We start from the raw sequence: 17,655 nt of genomic DNA on the forward strand, positions 1-17,655 counted from the left end.
CGTTTTATTATTCTCTCTGCCTACCCCTGCGGATAAGCGGCTTGATAGTTAGTTTTTTAGTAAATTACTAAGGCACATGGAAGCAGTTGAATAATCCTAGCACATTTTTTTTTATGAAATTGTGACTTTTGCAATTTAATTTATATGTTTACGGAAATCAGTATTGGGAAAATAACAGGAATAATTTTTTTTATACCTATAATAACGCGTAGCAACACTCAACATCGTAAAGCGTACACAAAAACTTCCTTTCGAAACTTTTATTTCTTCGGTCCAACATAAAAGTTAACTTTTCATTATCAGTAGGATTTTTTGACGCGAATCACATGTTTGGAGGTTAAAAACAACGAGAGCGTTTCAATTTCACAACACAACAAAACAACTTTTGCGACATTTAGAAAAGGGCGATCGACCCGCGAGCACAAAACAAACAAACAAAATGTCACTGTCTGAATAAAATCTACCGAAAATGAAAGTAGATCGATTAAAAAATAAACGAACGCTTAACAAAAGAGCGCGGCAAAAAAACAAGTTTTTTTTTTACGGGAATCACATTTTTTAAGGTTCAAAACAACGAGAGCGTTTCAATTTCACAACACAACAAAACAACTTTTGCGACATTTAGGAAAGGGCGATCGACTCGCGAGCACAAAACAAACAAAACGTCACACTGTCGGAATAAGTAGATCGATTCAAAAATAAAAGAACGCCGAACAAAAGAGCGCGGTAAAAAAAGATTCCAAAATGTGTAGAAAATTCGCGGCAACTTTTTAAATAAACTGTTAGTACCTACTCGGTACTTGAACTATTAAAATCGGCAAAAATTATCGAAATAATTTGAATTTGTTTTCTAGGTCGGGATTTCGGAGTCTAGCTTATTCCGAGGGTGGTGTGAGGCGACTGGGTGTATTCCAGTAAAAATACGAATGAATTTGTTATTAAGAGGGGACAGCGCACACCATTGTCATTCATTTGTATTACACGAAAACGTGTGCGTGTATCGCGTCAAATATCGATCCGAGCTCAGAACGCGTAAAAGAGGGGGACTATCACAATAATTACAGCGCGTAGTTCGAAGGGGGGAAATAAAATCGATTTTTTTCTCGGCTAACAAATTAAATTTAAAGGGGTGGGGGTCGTCTGACAGGGTGACACACGGTTGGCACGCGTCAAGGGTAGGTACTCGGTGCACATGACGTCACGGAATGCACCTTATCCGCCAAACTGTTTTATGATGCGGGTCCTGTGTATAAAAATGACATACTATCCCAGCTGATTGCGCTAATGGACCTGTTTTTCAGCACACTTCCTAGCGGTGGGAGGACGATGATCTAGTCCAGGGGTCGGGAACCTTTTCACTTCTAAAGGCCATAGTCATTTATCTGATTCAACATAATTCCGCATTTGTAAAAAAAAAATCAATTGAATCTGTCAATCACTTTCCGACTTTTGAGAAAAAAAATTATGAATAAATTAACTGGTAAAATTAAAAACTGCATAAAAATTGAAAATCCTGTTTTCAGGCGTCACCCAGTATGTAAAATAATCCGGTTAGGATCTTGCACAAATCAAAATAAAGGAGCTATGCTAAATAAAGGATTTCTCAAACCAACCATATATTATTCTCGTGAACTCGTACACGAAGCGTCAAGAGATTGATGCTATAAGTATGAGCTCCAAAAGTTTGAGAAGTGTGGTTGTCAATCATGGTTAGAATGGTGAATATGTTACATGTGTGTAAAGTGATCACTTTATCAGCCTACGATAGATCATAAGCTCTGTAAATACCCAGGCTCCGATATTCTTCATTTACGTTGAGATGTCAAAATTTATTTATATATATATATTTTTTTTATTTTATTATTTTTTTAAAGAGAAATATTTGTGTTTTTTATTATTTCCAAAAATACTTCAATTTCATACTATTTCTGTGAACCTAAGCGGCTCATTATTAGAAATAGCTATCAAGAGTGCGTTCGAACCGAGAAACTCAAGAGTCCGTGACTCTAACCACGGGACCACAACCCGACATAACTTATCTTTGTGTCAATTAGGTAGGTAGACAGTTTTTATCTATGTGTGTCTATTAGGTATGTAGGTAGACACTTTTTAATCTATGTATATCTATTATTGTAGGTAGACCTCTTTTTAATCTATGTTTTTTTTATTAGGTATATAAAAAAAGGTAGATACTTTTTTTTAAATCTATGTATATCGGTAGGTCACATCGCTCACTCCTTTCAAGAACGTCATAAATTAAAAATCGATAATTTTCAGTTGTGCATGTTTTTGGAATGCCCAGAAAATGTACTATATCCCAGCAAAAGAGGCATATTTTTCACTTAATATTTACCCGCTACAGGGCAGAAAGTGTTGTTTTTGCATTTCAAAGAAAAGGTTTTGTTTAATTATTTTTTTGAATATACTAAATATTTTTCAAATGGAGAAAAAACCTTTAGGTTTTACCTAAAAAGATCTGTTGCACAGTAAAAAGTTCAATTGAAGTGGCTTGATATTTATTTAAAATACATTGTGTTATATTTTTAAACTTTAAAAACGTTCTCCTGAAAAATCAAGTTTTTTGATTTATGACGTTCTTGAAAGGAGTGAGCGATATATATTTTTTGTAGGTAGGTAAATAGTATTTATCTATGTAAGTCAACTATGTAGGTACCTTTAAATTCAGATTTATTTAAAAGGTCTTACATAATTCAGTTTTGGAAGGTTCTCAGAAGTAGACCATTATTTGATGTAACACTGTAGCTTATGACTCAAAATGATGTTCCACTTTTGACAATGGTCCAACATGGTATATATATGTCGTTATACACGGCATAAAGCGGACTGTAAATCTTCTTCTGAAGTATTAAACGAGGGATGATAAGTGTTAACTTTAATTTCAGACCATCAAAGTAATTCACACTTAGTTGCAAATTGATTAATGGCTCTAAAAAAAAACGAATATTACTATAATTTATATTTGAAGTACTAACTTTGTGATTTTTCATTTTATTATTGAAATGTAACTTTGTTTTAAAAGAACTATAAATATTTTATTATAACTTAATTATAATGTATACTAGTTTCGAAGCTAACCGCTTCTTAATCAAGACTGATTAATATTATCAAGACTGATTAGTATTAATCAGTCTTGATAAAGAAGCGGTTAGCTTCGAAACCGGTAGACATTATAATTAAGTTATAATAAAATATTTATAGTGATTTTAATCCAAAGTTACATTTTAATTATAAAAAATATTACTGTGAATTGTTAAAGTCCCCATTATATACCAAAACCATTATTCTATGGCTTGTTATTTAATCATTCAACATGGTCACTACAGCAGAAACCCTATATTTGACATTAAATACAATTTGTATAAAATGTAAAAAAAAACAATGTTTAAATATTTCATCCCAATTTTTTTATCCGTCACTTCCATTGTTTGGCATTGTGTGGCTCACACTTTTTTTTTCTGACACTTATCCGCACCCAATGGTGCATAGGGCACTGCAAGTAGTGGCACAGTGCTATCTCCCTTCCCCGAAAATAAATATAAGGGTACATACCTACATCCCCCACTACTTAATGAACAAACTAACCTTAGGTCTTCACTACTGCTAAATATATTTAAATAGACTATTACTGTACATCATCTCTCTCTATGTAAACGCTTGCATGATGCGTTATTGATAAACTAATAATTACATCTACATATAAAAATTCTTAAAAATAATATTACCAACAATTGTATTAAAATCTCTAAAATATGGCCATGTCAATAAATTCTTCCTTACCCAGAAAACAAATATAAGGGTACATACCTACATCCCCCATTAGCGACTGTTGTCTCCCATAAATTATTGCTGCACATGTTAAAACTGTCACTTAGAATTGTATAGCTACATAAGGACCGTAGTCCATTTGATCTTCACATTCGTTTGACAATGCCCTAACAAGGCGAAACAATTGTCACAATATAATTTTTTATGTGTTTTTTGTTAATAAAATACAACTTAGTAGACTCAAAAAATCTGTGTTTGATTTAAAATTAATACATAAATAGACGTAAGTGATTAAAAAAAAAAAACTTGTCTCTAAATCTGTTAAATGATACATTTTTATTATTTACAAAGCAATGCCATAAAAATTATTTGTACGAAGCCCCACAAAAGCAGATAAGTCTTAATGAATACTTAGATGGTCTATTGAACTGTTTATTTACATGTCATAGTAGATTAAAGCTGGCAGTATTGATTTCTAAATCAAAAAGTGATTGAAAAGACAAAAGTCGGATATATTAAATGCTAAAGCACCATTTATTTATAATGTCAATGTCAATACAATCAACAACTATTTTTTAAAGTCTTTTCTTTTTTTTAAATCATAAAAATATAACAATTTTTTTTTGGATAATCTGTGTTTACTATTATTGAAATCCGCAAAGAAATAATGTCAAACTCTCCATATTTAAAAACCTGTCAAAAGGTTAACATCGTGGAAAGGTCAAAATGAGGTGAAGTATGACTACGAGTTGTTCATTATGAGTTAGAAAGACTATTAGAAAAGAATCTAACATTCTACAAAGGTCAGAAAGGATAGCCTAATTAAGGAAAGTGAATGCAGATTTTAGTCAAGTATAATCACTATATATTTTTTTATAACAACACAGGCATTAATGACATTTATTGTTCTCACCATTTTCTAAAAAAAATATTAAAAAGAAATTCAAACATTTTTTAGAAAGAATTTTCATGATACAAGCCAAGATTTTTTTTTAAATTTTAGAAATCCATGATCCATAAATCCATGAAATAGCAAAAAGATTCACGATTGTTACAGCATAAACAGTTATATCGATCCAGAAAAATGGAATGGTCAGGTGAAATAAGTTCATTTTGGAAGTGGTCGCGTTAATTTTATTTTTTAAACTAGCATAAAGCTACGAAATCAAAACTAATATATAAAAATAAGCCTTTGAAATGTAATTTTGGAGATGAATCCTGAGGATTCCATGGACAACCCGGCGTACAAACATTTTGATTATCCAAGAGAGAATCTTAACCATATGGCAAATCTCCTGAAGCCATGATAACCTTGAGAAATGTATCTTAATGGAATGTATCAAGCACTAATTTGTTTATTACAATATATTATTTATTTCTACATTATTTTCATGGTAAATAACAAATTAATCTGTATATTGGCGGTATGTAAGTGGGATAAAACCGTTTAGACAATAGTTTTATTAGGTGCTCTAGCTCTATAGAAGACGACACATCCTTATAAAATGTGATTCCTCCATCTTTATTTCGCATCTATTTTACTATTAAACATGAGAACTAAAGATACTATCCTAATAAAATATGTAATCCCTGCATTTTTATTTTGCTATTTCATTATCTATTTTACCATATCACACGAGAACTCTCGTTATTCTCACAACACATGGTGGAGTAAAATGCAGATATATTTTGTCTGTTAATATCGACCGAAAAACCAAGATGTTTTAGGTAAATTTTACAGTACAAAAAGATATTTATATTCGGGTTTATTAAGACAAATGTCAACAGTATGAAGAATAAGTTGCGTTTTAATCTAAAAATCAGTAGGATATAAACAATCTGCAGAAATTAAGGTTTGAATCTCGGGCACGATCTGCCCGAAACGCGCGTGCTGCGCGCCAACCATAAATATAGAAATAAATAACATACCCTTGCTGCTCCAAAACATCTTCAAGTTCGGCGCACTTCACTTCAATCTTCCTCTTCCTCTCATGGTCCAAGATCTCCTTGTTAGGCTGCTTGTTGGAGGCGGAATCCAGTTGTGCAATTTCATCTTCAGTCTTGTAGTTGACTTTATCTTTAGTCTTCCTGACGAGAGCCCAATTCCTTTGGACGTGCCCGTTGGTCCCAGACCCTCGGGGTGTTTGTAAACCGATACCGTTGTACATTTTAACGTGATTATGGCTGAAAAAACAAAAAATGCATTAAAAATAATACTATTTTATTTACCTTTTTTACTGGAGCAATCAATATTTTTTTAATTAATTGAATCGAGTTGTTATATGACATCGATTCTTAAGCTCACCTCTCAAAATAAGTGTTTATTGGTAAAGCATTGCTTGTTGATTTTCATTCCGATTGATTTGAAATAATGTGATACATCGCAAAAGAGACAGCCGTCGACGGAAGGACGTCCGACGCGGCCATGTTGCGAGAGAACCATAAACAATAATTAGAAATGTCATATCGGAATGATCGCTATTACACAATATCGATAAGTACGATTTTTTACTATTTAGGTACTTTTATTGGGACCCGTTATACGTATTTCAGTACGTTTAAAAAACCAAGGTGCCTTGCAGCCACGAAAGCGTGGAAATGTAATGTAACGAGGTACGGAGAGAACTCTACAAATAAGTGTGTGACAAAGGAGTTTAAATTTTTTATTTGGATTTTGTATTTCACCAAAATGGTTCTACAATTTGAAAAAAATAAAATAAAAAGTGTGTCTGCTTTAGCCTCTATGCCGTCTTAAAATTAAAAGGTATCCAGAAGTGGCAATAAAAAGCTAGTATCGTGATGAAGTTAGATAGATATTTGACAGCAATTGCAAAAAATAATTCAATTTAATTTCGTCTCTAAAATTGAGAAATTGCGAGTTCCTCAAAAAAAGTATTTTACAGCAATTAAAAATAACAGCAAAATTTAAAGTCATAATATTTCAGGTTGTCTTTTGCCTGAAAGTAGTAAATAATTTTTGAATATTTGAAAAAGCAATAGAATATTTTTTTACCTTTAAAATCACAAATTGGCTAAAAATTTAGAATTAATCTTAATTATTGACGATATTTAAACATGAGTATCATCTCTGATAAAAAAAAACGTTTGTAACGGCCTCTACCAAAATAATAATAAGTGCCTAGTGATGTGTGGTTCTGGATAAATACTTATTAGTTATGGGATTTTTTTCGATGTGAGTATTTTCTTAGATTGTTTCACTTTAGAATAACATTAAATTAAAATAACATTTATCATTAATAAAGAGTCACTTACTTTTATATAAAAGTCAATGAAACTTTTAAAGTAGAGACATGATAAGGGTTTATTTATATGTATACTTTCTATGTAATATCGATTTTGACTGTCCATCGTTAAAAAAAAAAATTGTCTATTACTATATTTAGCTGTCAAAGTATAATTATTCTATGGTCAGGGGGGGTCGACTCGTAAACGTCAGATTGTTCAAAAAGCGACCAGAAATGACGAGACACACTAATACACTAACAAAAACACCAAAACGGGAACGAAAAATACGAGATACCAACAAGTTGTTCAAATATTTCAAATAAATATATACAAACTATGGTTATAGACAATTATCGATAGAAAAATAGAAATCCGCATATGAAGAACTTGATAATATTGAGTATTATGCCAAAATTAAAGTTAAATTTTGCGTATGAAAGTGTAGTTTTTCTTACTTGACACAACGCTCCCTTGAACTTCTGCAGCACCCCCCAAATGCAAAAAATTTAAAAACGCCTAGCCAGACTTCCAAAACGCCCACAAAGGGGCGCTGGCACCCCCGTTAAGAAATATAACTTCAGAAAGTGGTGAGCACTCCTTCTGCCCTTTTAAAATATTGTATTTTCTAGAATTTTAAATATAATAAAGTAATTCGAAAATTCTATCGTTTTTGTTTTTGTTGAAAAGCCTTATATTTATACATAGTTTGAGATAATAATTTCAAAAAAGTTACCATTACCATTGTAAGGCTGAGTTGAGTAACCATTATTAATCGCCTGAACTCTTTTTATAAATGTCGCGTTTTAGCCGTGACCTTTCTATTTTTGTTTACACTGAAATAAATAAATTTAAATAGTGAAATATCTTCTTCGTAATATTAATATTATAATTTTGAAATTATGTAATACAACAAATTTCAATATAAATACCATTTAACCTGAAAAATGAATGATAAATATTTCGGCGGGTGGATTTGACATTCAGCCGCGGCGAAGTCACGCCCAGCCGGGAGCTTAGTACTTCTAGCCGTTTACGTCACTTCCGGCCACTGGCGAATATCACTTCCAGCCATAAAAAATCGAGGCAGTTGGCGGTCTTTATATAAATTAGTTAGTCTGTGTCTATGGTCATATACGTCAAAGTGTCGAGAGTATTGGCCGGTCATAACAAGATAAACTGCTGATATTTCCGAGATAATGAGTGATAACAAAATAAATTTATGACTCTATTTAAATCTCATAATATTTTTCGACATTTATGTATTGCTCGTACGTCTGTGTTTCAAACTCTAAGAACCGGTATTAACTTTATTGGAAAAATGGTTCATCATCACACAGTTGATGGATACGAAGCTTTTTGCTCATTTACTAAATCTCTTGATCAGAAAAGCGGCCCATACTACTTTTTGTATACTGGTTCCAAGGTAGAAGGAGTAAGCTGGTGCCCCGATTGTGTTGAAGGTTAGAGAAAATCGTATCAATGTTCTTTTTACAGTCTCATAAATATAATTTTACAATTTAAACTCTTAATTCGTTTTATTTTCAGCTGATCCTGTTATCGAAAGTGCATTAAAAAATGCTCCAGCCGAAGCAAATTTTGTAACTGTTTACGTTGGTGACCGCACTACGTAAGTTTACGATAAGTTTTGAATATTCTCTATTAGTAGATACCATAGACAAGTTTATAGCGTCTCCAATATTTTCTGGGTTCACCCGCAATCGGGTGGGATAGAGGAGCTCAATTTTTTTTTGTTAATTTGTGGCGTAGCTAAAAAATTAACAAGAGTGGGTGTTTTTCACAAGTGACCTGAGCAGATGCTATCCATAGGTGAATTTGTGGCATCAGAATGGTGATATCGTTAGAAAATCGGTGGTGGTTTTAAAATTTGTCTTTATTTCGCTTGGCAGTGAAAGCTATTTAATTTAAATTCACAGTAAATTTTTGCCACTTAGTACATACATCAAAAAAATTGCTTTGCAAAAGAGGGTCTGTCAGGAAGCTTAGATGCTCCTGTATCATATCCGGGAATGTGGTGGGACAATTTTCAATGATCAACGACAAAGCCCAATCGCTGGTCAAATAAAATAAAAGTGAATAAACTATTTAAGTAGTTGTTGTTTTATTCTTACATTTGTATGAAATTCTGCATTCAGTTGACAATCTGATTTCAGTTGTTTCGTTTTCCAGATGGAAGGACCCGAATTGTCCCTTCCGGAAAGATTCAAAAACCAAATTGATGGTCATACCGACGTTAGTAAAATGGCAAAGCCCACAAAAACTAGAAGGAGAGCAGTGTGCCAAAAAGGAATTGGTTGAAATGGTGTTTACTGATTTTGACGATTAAGTGTCATGAAAATATAAAAGATTACCAATGGTCTTACATGATTGGCCACTGACAAAACTGCCTTCAAGCCAACTCAGCTGTCAAAATTTAAAACACAGTAAGGGACATTTTTTTTGTAGTAGGTTTTTTTTGCATTTTTGGACTAAGTAGAGTCTACTTAGTCCATAAATGCAAAAAAAACCTACTACAAAAAAATGTCCCTTACTGTGTTTTAAATTTGGACAGCCGAACTTCTGAATCAAAGCCTTGATTTTTGTATTGGTTTCACTATATTAGTAATAAAAAGATATCAAGGATGTATACCTCTTTATTATTCAAACCCTTATCCGCACCCCAATGGTGCATAGAGCACTGTATCATATAAACGCAGTTTTATCTTGATCGTTGACTCATGAAAGAAAGGTGATCAGCCCTCCGCTTCAGGTACCAGTCCAGGGTAATATTGAATAAATATTAGAGTGAAAAAATCACTTTTTTATTTATTTGACCCCCCCCCCCTGGGAATCGAACCCGGGACCTCCAGAACGGTAGCGGAGCATGCTGACCATTACACTACGGGGAGGCAGACTATCTCTTTATTATATACGGATACCTCTTTATTATAGAACTAATAAAATATTTCAAATATTTTTTTCTTAATAAATTTTGTTTATCATGGGCAGTAGTTCCCAATTATTTTCTCCTATGTACCACTCCAATAAAGACCTCAAACCCGCGTATACCTTATTGCCAGAATGATTAATAAAAAAATAATCATGCTTTTTAACGTTTAATACCATCATATACAATTTAAATGAAAAAATTTAGTTTAAACTAATTAATGTGACAAATGTGATTAGTCAAGAGATTGTCGTGCGTACTCCTGTGGGTACCGCTTTTTGGGAAACACTATCTACGGCAATTTATTATTAAATGGAAAAAAATAACACTTCCTACATAACAGTTTTATTATGTTTTCATACATGCAAATTTAATATAAAATATATTTATAATTATTATTTTACACACATGTATATATATTTTATTATATATATTCCATCACATTTTAATTTATATTAAAAATATTTATGCTAAAACATCATTATTAATCAAAATTATAATTCATTTGATTAAAAAAAAAATGTTTACCTTCTCCATTATCTTCAATTTACAAATCTTATCAATTTCGATAGCTGTTTGATTGATTGATTAAAATAATATAAATTTATATTGATCATTTTATACAAAATGTAATTTTGTTCAGTTAGGTAATTGTTTTGTTAAATTTAATCTACTCAAAGTTGATATACACATTTTGTAGTCAATATTTTACTAGGAAAGGTTCACTTAGGGCGTTTGTGCACTACACAACATTTTACCGTCCGGCACGTCAGTTAGCATATAAAACGGATGATTGGCTTGTGCTTTTGTCCACCTTTCTTCGGATTGGTGCGTGAACACGTTGCGCGTAAATTTGATCATACTAAACTGTCGTAGTAACTTTCATTTTTCAAAACCGGACTGCCGGATGGTAAAATTCCGTGTAGTGCACAAGCGGCTTTAAAGTGTTGAATTAAGTACAGAACAAAAATCATATAATATTCTTACCTAAAAATAAATCATTCTTGTGGGTCTATTTTACAATAGTTTTTAAATGGTATTTTACAGAAAGTAGGGTCTTTTTTGTTTTAAACATGGTATCCCTAATATAAGCTTAACATTAACTCAATATTTCTTATAAATAGAATTACAAATTAGATAAATCTTAACATCGTAGTCGTACAAGAGAAAGTCACCAACTAATAATACGTATAATGTTCAGGAGGGCCATTTAAGTCACTTTTTCTTGGCAAGAAAATAATCATCAATGCAGTTAGTCATTTTTAACAAGTCAGTATATAGTAACAAGTCAGTATACTAAACTTCCAAGTTAAAAATCATTTGAATTTTTTAATAGGGCAATATGAAGCTAGTAAGATATCAAATATTCTCCTATGACTGATATGTAGAAATGAATACAATTGATAATTTATAAAAAAAACTCACTTCAGTCAGTTAATTTGTCATGGGATAGATTTTTAGGAGTACAGAATAAAAAATCATGTAATATTTTCCCACATAATATGTATCTCAACTCAAGATGAAACATGCATCATTTTTGAACGAAGAAAGACAGAAATTTGAGAATACCGGGGCGTAGGGCCTGGGATTTGGCTGGGTTTAGTGATCATTTAATACACATGTGTAATTTTCACAATTCTGAGTATTATTGAACACCCATATTGCATTAATTTTTGAGGTTTACATATGCATTATTGTTAAATTCCTTTCATTTATAAACGATAGGTGCTTCGTCTCAAGTTAGGACACCTATAATATTGATATATCATCCGTAGGGTGAATAATCCAGTATCTGGTTTTTAGTCTTCCGATGGTACCACGGAATTCGAAGTTTCGTCATCAGGAGTAGTATTGATGTCTAATTTGCTGAGAGGAGGAGTGATTAGGATGTTGTAATAAATGTTTTTGTTTCTCAAAAATGCTGATGAGTTGTCAAAAACCACCGTATCTGGAAGAAAGTATAAACATGTTACATATCTGACAAACGGTGGTACATAGTTGTCATCATTTACCAGAAATCATGAGTTAAAAAATACACAAAAACAAACATTAATATTTTCTTGAATGCTTTTTGCAGATACTTTGTGGCACATTTTTTAAAACTAAAACTTTGTTTTTAACCACTTTTCTCCAACCGGTTTTGACAAGCACCTTGTCATCTTCAGGGGTGGATATGTACTCTATATGTTCAAAAATAAAGTTCAAGTTTCTTTATCTTCTTTATGTAGGCCTTGCGGCCTGTTTTTAAGACAGATTAGCCTCCTGCAATGTCGATTCCCAGCTGTCAATCCATCTCTTTAGTGGTCTACCTTGTGGTTGGCCGTGTAATAGTGTGTTGGCAATGCAATGCGGAGGAGTCTGGATGGTTTCATTCTCTTCACACGCGCATACCATTGTCTTGTTCGTTTTTAGTTTAATTTTATAAAACATTGATCCTAAATGGTCAACTAATAAATTAATATTCCTCTGAAATGGTAATTTTTTCAAATTAATTCTAGATTGAAGTATAAACTATAGTTACAAGTAGCCGGTCCATTGACAGATATGACACCAGTTTCCAAAACATTCCCTGCTATCTTCTTTGGCCGAACGACAACAGTCTCTGTGCCATTGTCATCAAGACCCAGGATACTAAATTTTATGTCGTGATCTTCAACACCAAATTCCCACCTGAGAATTAACAAAATAACAATGGTTAGATTTTGAATAAATAAAATAAAATATATGTAACTGTGAATATCTGTGATGTTTCTATTTAATATAGTAACAAAGTTTATCTTCTCACTTCCTAACTTTATCTGCACCAAAACAGAGTGCCTTATACACCATTAGGTGCAGATAAAGGTAGGAAGAAGTTTAAAATATTCAAAATTTTATTACATCATATCAAAGTAAATAACCAGTTTTTTTTTAAATATATGTTTGAAGATAAGAAATGGCATCCAAATGTTGTCGATGCATGCTGAAAGCCGATTTTTAAACTTCATCATGACTTGATGTATCGTTTCTGGTGGAATAGCACCCATTTATTAGGAACTGTTTTACACTAAGAGTGACCAAACGTATCCAAAGAAAAACATGCGATGAAAATTTAAATATTGTTTCTTACTTGAGGAAACACCCCGGTTCAGCACAAATGAAATCCAAAGTGGTTTTTTCTCCGCTCTTGATTGTAATATTTGAGTAGGAGGCCTTTTTTTCTTCATTTATCTTTCGTGTGTGAAATTTTTTCGGCACCTTTCCACCAATTTTAATCTAAACAAAAAATAATATCAGGAAATGGATATCAATAAACTGCAATCAATTAAAACTGAGACTAAAAATATTTCATGTTGTATTAGACACAAAAAGGATATATTTTTTTAATGATTTCTTTGCACCTGAAGTACCAAATTTTCTCATGATGCTGACAATTTGTGTGAAAATTTTGTATACTATTTGGGTATTTTTATACATATTCTTTTGATTTATCTATTGAGACATTGGAAATGGAAACAAGTTGTACTGATATTTCATGGTGGAACTGCATTTTATATAATAAATTAACAACTATATATATAGAATTAAAAAATAAACTGGTCAAATATAATATATGTGGAAAAAACTAAATAGTTATTATTTTATTATATAAGTATAGCATTGCATTCTTGGAGTGGAACATTTGCAAGCAATATTCTTAGTTATAAAATATTTAAAAAAAGTCTATGGTAACATCCATAGAAATCGTCACGGCATAGAAGAGGACTGTATGAAAGCATTTCTATGGGCTGATTGGATGGACGGATGATTTTTGTTTTGATAATCTACTAAAATGCATATTATTTTTACCTTTGAGGGGCATTTGGGATTACCATCCGGGTCCACTTGCGTACCCCCATAATGTTTAGGTAATTGTTCTGGATCTATTACTTTGAGAATAGTGGGTTCCCATTTTTTTCGATCAGAATTATAGATTTGTATTTTTCTTATGGTCATCTCATTCACAATCTTCTTGACAATTGAAAACGCGAGGGAAAATACTTTTGGTGCTGAAATAAAACATTAAAACAGTTAATATCCATAGTCTGCCTCCGCAATAAAGCGATTTATTATATAACATAATATAATAAATCGCCATGATCGGTGAAACTAGTAGAATAATGAATATAAGGGATTTTTTTGTTATGCTAATTGATATCTAAAAAAAATAACTAAGTACTTCAAAAAAATACTTCAAAATCAGCCTTTGTCTTACCATTTATGATGTAGCATATTTTTAAAATTTCTGGATAGTTGGCTTCGTACATTTGAAGCAGAGATATGACCAATTCTCCAGCTGGAAATATTAATAAATTATATGTATATGTAACAAGACTCTTCACATGAACAACAGATAACAAGTGGAAAATCAGAAGTTTGGGCAATACAAACCTACATCCTATGGTGTCTTTCCATATCCATGGTCCTTTACTATTTTATATTATATTTACTTGCCTATATGTATGAATAATATGTGTTGAGTACCTGTATGAATATGTATGTTTATTTGTGGATGTGTAATAGGTTTTTTACTTGTACTAGATATATTTTAGGTATTAGAGTCAAACCTGGACATAAGTGAAACCTATTTTTCCCTTTCATATACTGTGAACATAGTAAGTATTACGCAGTAAATAAAAAGATAACAAAATTATGAAGCATAAAACAATGAGAAAAACAAAAAGTAATATGGCAAATAGAGAAAGTATGATCGTTAAGTTTTTCTACTATTGTAAGAAACGTAATATGAGATGTCTGAAAGTTGAGGAAACAGATTAGATTATAAAAAAAAGAATACAAACATGTATACAACATACATATATAAAAGTAAAACATTACTTGTTCATATGTGTGTCAATATGTCGAACTTTAATTAAGATCTTACCTAATAATTTTGCTATTAAAATACCTTTAAAAAAATATCCGGGTAACTAAAAAGTAATATGTAGTTAGTCACATCTCTAAAATAGTTCAGAGAACAACCATTAAAATTATTTTTAAGAAAAAGAAAGCTTATCCAACAAGAATATTATTTTCAAAATTTCAAGTCCCCAATGTAGAAACATTTAAAAAATTACAATATTTGACTATTACATATTTGATTTATTTTATAAATGATACATGTTTAAATTTTTAAAAAACTTCATCCCTGAGATTCCAAAATTATTTTAGAATAACAAAATTTATAGTAACACCAGGTAATTTCAAATATTTTAGTAACCTCCCTACGGATATATAAAAAAAAATAGTGAACTATTAAAATCATACATTAAAAAAATATAAAGAAAGAAAAAAGACTGTATTACATCTTTAATTAAGTAAAATCATTAAATATTGAGTGTAAGTCCCTCTCCGAAAAGAGCATAGACTTTTTTTAAGAGAGGCGCAGCTTAACTAGCATAAGATACTTTATCAGTAGATATGTGTTGTTAATGAATCAATTTTTGTAACTATATTATAAATATGTAGTTAAATATAATTGTTTGTCACCTGGTCTCCAAGCGTACTGGCGCATTGAAAATCCTTCCATGTCCAAAATGCAGGTAAGTTGATTAGCATTTGGTCCATGTGTTTGACTTTGCTGTAGAGCTAGTTTCAAATAACTCTCCAATACGAGTATCACCACACGCATCATGTCAGACTTGGAAACAGAATGCAGAAGACCCCACAAATCCAGTCCACCAAAGGGTAAAATCATCACTGAAACATGTTAATTTAAAAATCATTAAATATAAGTTTATGGTGTTTATGAAAAAGGGATAATGATACTACCTAAAAAATGGGAAAAGGTTATAGATAATAATAGACATTATATTCGAGATTAAAGTTATTCTATGTATGGAAATGAATTATTTTGTTTTCCTTGAAAAATCCACACTTAGTTTCCAACTCAATAATATTAAATAAGTTATTTAATTTTAAAAGGATTGTAATAAAAACCTCATTGCTTCCGAGATACCTGTACAGTGGAACCTCTCATAACAAGTTTAATTCGTTCCAGCATCTTACTTGTTAAGCTAAACGATTTTTCCCATACAAATCAATGTAAAATACGATAATGCGTTCTAGGCCGAAAGAAAATTAAATTTTTAACATTTTTTTAAACGTTTATTCAAATAAAATTACTTATAAATTGTTAAGGAGTATAAAAACTTGGAATATAATGTAGATTTGAAAAAAACGTTAAAAAAATATGAATTTATGACAAATAATTGACCCCTTTTAAATAGAAAACAGTTTTAAGACATTTGTTTTTGCCGACGCTTCAAAGTTTAGCGAAAATGTGTCACAGCATTATTATTGAATAAATTTGTAGCCCGAATTTCCACCTCCTTATTAGTAGGGTGATGCTTCTTAATGTACGATGCAAAAGTTTCCCATGCTTTCAGCATTTCTCTTATTGTGCTAGAAGATTGTTCCTCTGCTACTTCTTCTTCCTCCATTAACAAACTCTTCAACATTTTGAGTGTGTCCAAATACTTGTTCACAAAATCTGGATTATCTCCAATTAAAGGAGTTATTTTCATATTATTTTTTGACATCTCATCAAAGATGAAGAAGAATATGGAAGTCTGGGCATTTACGGGGCTGACGACCGTCATAGGCTTAATAATAAAAATGAAAATGGTATTTTCTGGCGTTTCTCATGTGTGTGATTATAATCCAGGATTCGGATCTCACATACTAATATAAGAGTTTCTGCTTAGTAAAAAGCTTCTTTACATCTCACAAATAGATGTCTCTAGTGAAGTTCTAGTGATTAAAGAACAAGGTTTCTAAATTGGTTCATATATATATAGAACTTCCAAGAATTTGAGTAGTGTGGTTGTCAATAATGGGTAGAATTGGTGAATGTTACACGTGTGTAAAGTGATCACTTAAACCAGCCTATGACGGTCGTCAGCCCCGTAAATGCCCAGACTTCCATATTCTTCTTCATCTTTGATGAGATGTCAAAAAATAATAACAAACTCTTCTCCATAATTTCTTGCTGTTAAACACAATGCAACTCCATAAGCTCAAGTCCTCAAGTCCCATGATATTGGCTAATGACACAATCTCGTTGACTGTAGACTCCACAGTTACCGTTTCAAAATCACATTTGACAAAGTGAATGTGATGAAAAAGGGACTTCTCCTTCCTCTGTTACTCGTTATGTGAAACAACGCTGGTTACGGGAGCAACTTTTTCTTGCATTTTTTTCGCTTATTATGCGAATTAGGTGGTCGTTATCAGAGGTTCCACTGTATTTATGTATTTTATATATATGGTATAAATACAGGTATCTCAGAAGCATATATGTATTTTACGATTACTTACCAGGACATCCTTCCTTATCGAACCCTGATATTCCACTGGGGATATACGTGATGAGAGGTTCTTGTGGTTGCCAAAGTGGGAGCTGCGTGTCTATGGCCCACTTTTCTCTCCAAGCTAATGACTAAAACAAAATATATCTATGGTCTAAAAGAACATATTCTTAATTTGTAACATTAATTACAATATGGTATATGCATATATTTCAAAACAGAATTAAAAATAGTCCTTACATCTCTGAGCATCTTCTCGGCTGCTTCACTATTCCAAGATCGAGCTGAAAGAAATTAAAAACACAATTTAGTATGTTTTCAAATGAAATATATAATAGTTATAATAATAGC

General features: G+C 31.7%; 3 protein-coding genes across 5 annotated transcripts in view; 1 reads left to right on the plus strand and 2 right to left on the minus strand.

Moving 5' to 3' along the window:
- Positions 1-6,229, minus strand: part of Srrm234 (Serine-arginine repetitive matrix 2/3/4) — a 29,907-nt gene extending 23,678 nt beyond the window's left edge. For both annotated transcript variants that reach the window (XM_088258182.1, XM_088258183.1), the window contains exons 1-2: positions 6,092-6,229; positions 5,716-5,970 (exon numbers count right to left, since the gene is read on the minus strand). In XM_088258182.1, the coding sequence (XP_088114308.1) occupies positions 5,716-5,954 (239 nt within the window). In that variant the 5' untranslated portion in view covers positions 5,955-5,970; positions 6,092-6,229. The remainder of the gene's footprint in view (positions 1-5,715; positions 5,971-6,091) is intronic.
- Positions 6,230-8,152: 1,923 nt separating this feature from the next.
- Positions 8,153-9,674, plus strand: cl (thioredoxin domain-containing protein 17 clot). The gene is made up of 3 exons (XM_088258161.1): positions 8,153-8,492; positions 8,578-8,659; positions 9,220-9,674. Exons 1-3 carry the CDS (start codon positions 8,252-8,254, stop codon positions 9,374-9,376), a joined length of 480 nt encoding a protein of 159 aa, XP_088114287.1. The 5' UTR covers positions 8,153-8,251; the 3' UTR covers positions 9,377-9,674.
- An 825-nt stretch (positions 9,675-10,499) lies between these two features.
- The window catches only part of LOC148310575 (SEC14-like protein 2), a 44,074-nt gene continuing 36,918 nt past the window's right edge, over positions 10,500-17,655 (minus strand). Inside the window, exons 3-10 of one of the 2 annotated variants that reach the window (XM_088258159.1) lie at positions 17,545-17,588; positions 17,315-17,435; positions 15,485-15,694; positions 14,211-14,291; positions 13,805-14,004; positions 13,086-13,231; positions 12,498-12,646; positions 10,500-11,924 (exon numbers count right to left, since the gene is read on the minus strand). In XM_088258159.1, coding sequence (XP_088114285.1) covers positions 11,776-11,924; positions 12,498-12,646; positions 13,086-13,231; positions 13,805-14,004; positions 14,211-14,291; positions 15,485-15,694; positions 17,315-17,435; positions 17,545-17,588 — 1,100 coding nt within the window. In that variant the 3' untranslated portion in view covers positions 10,500-11,775. The remainder of the gene's footprint in view (positions 11,925-12,497; positions 12,647-13,085; positions 13,232-13,804; positions 14,005-14,210; positions 14,292-15,484; positions 15,695-17,314; positions 17,436-17,544; positions 17,589-17,655) is intronic. The other variant, XM_088258160.1, reaches the window with a different exon arrangement.

Source organism: Brachycentrus maculatus, unplaced genomic scaffold, assembly GCF_059751285.1.
Source record: "Brachycentrus maculatus isolate JH-2025_06_01 unplaced genomic scaffold, ASM5975128v1 h1tg000091l, whole genome shotgun sequence".
Lineage (NCBI taxonomy): Eukaryota > Metazoa > Arthropoda > Insecta > Trichoptera > Brachycentridae > Brachycentrus > Brachycentrus maculatus.

Excerpts from the sequence above, each read along its gene's own strand:
- cl (XM_088258161.1), top strand. The coding sequence starts at position 8,252 with ATGACTCTATTTAAATCTCATAATATTTTTCGACATTTATGTATTGCT. Across the intron at positions 8,493-8,577 it reads GTGCCCCGATTGTGTTGAAG|CTGATCCTGTTATCGAAAGT; the intron begins GTTAGAGAAAAT and ends TTTTATTTTCAG. Across the intron at positions 8,660-9,219 it reads TACGTTGGTGACCGCACTAC|ATGGAAGGACCCGAATTGTC; the intron begins GTAAGTTTACGA and ends TTCGTTTTCCAG.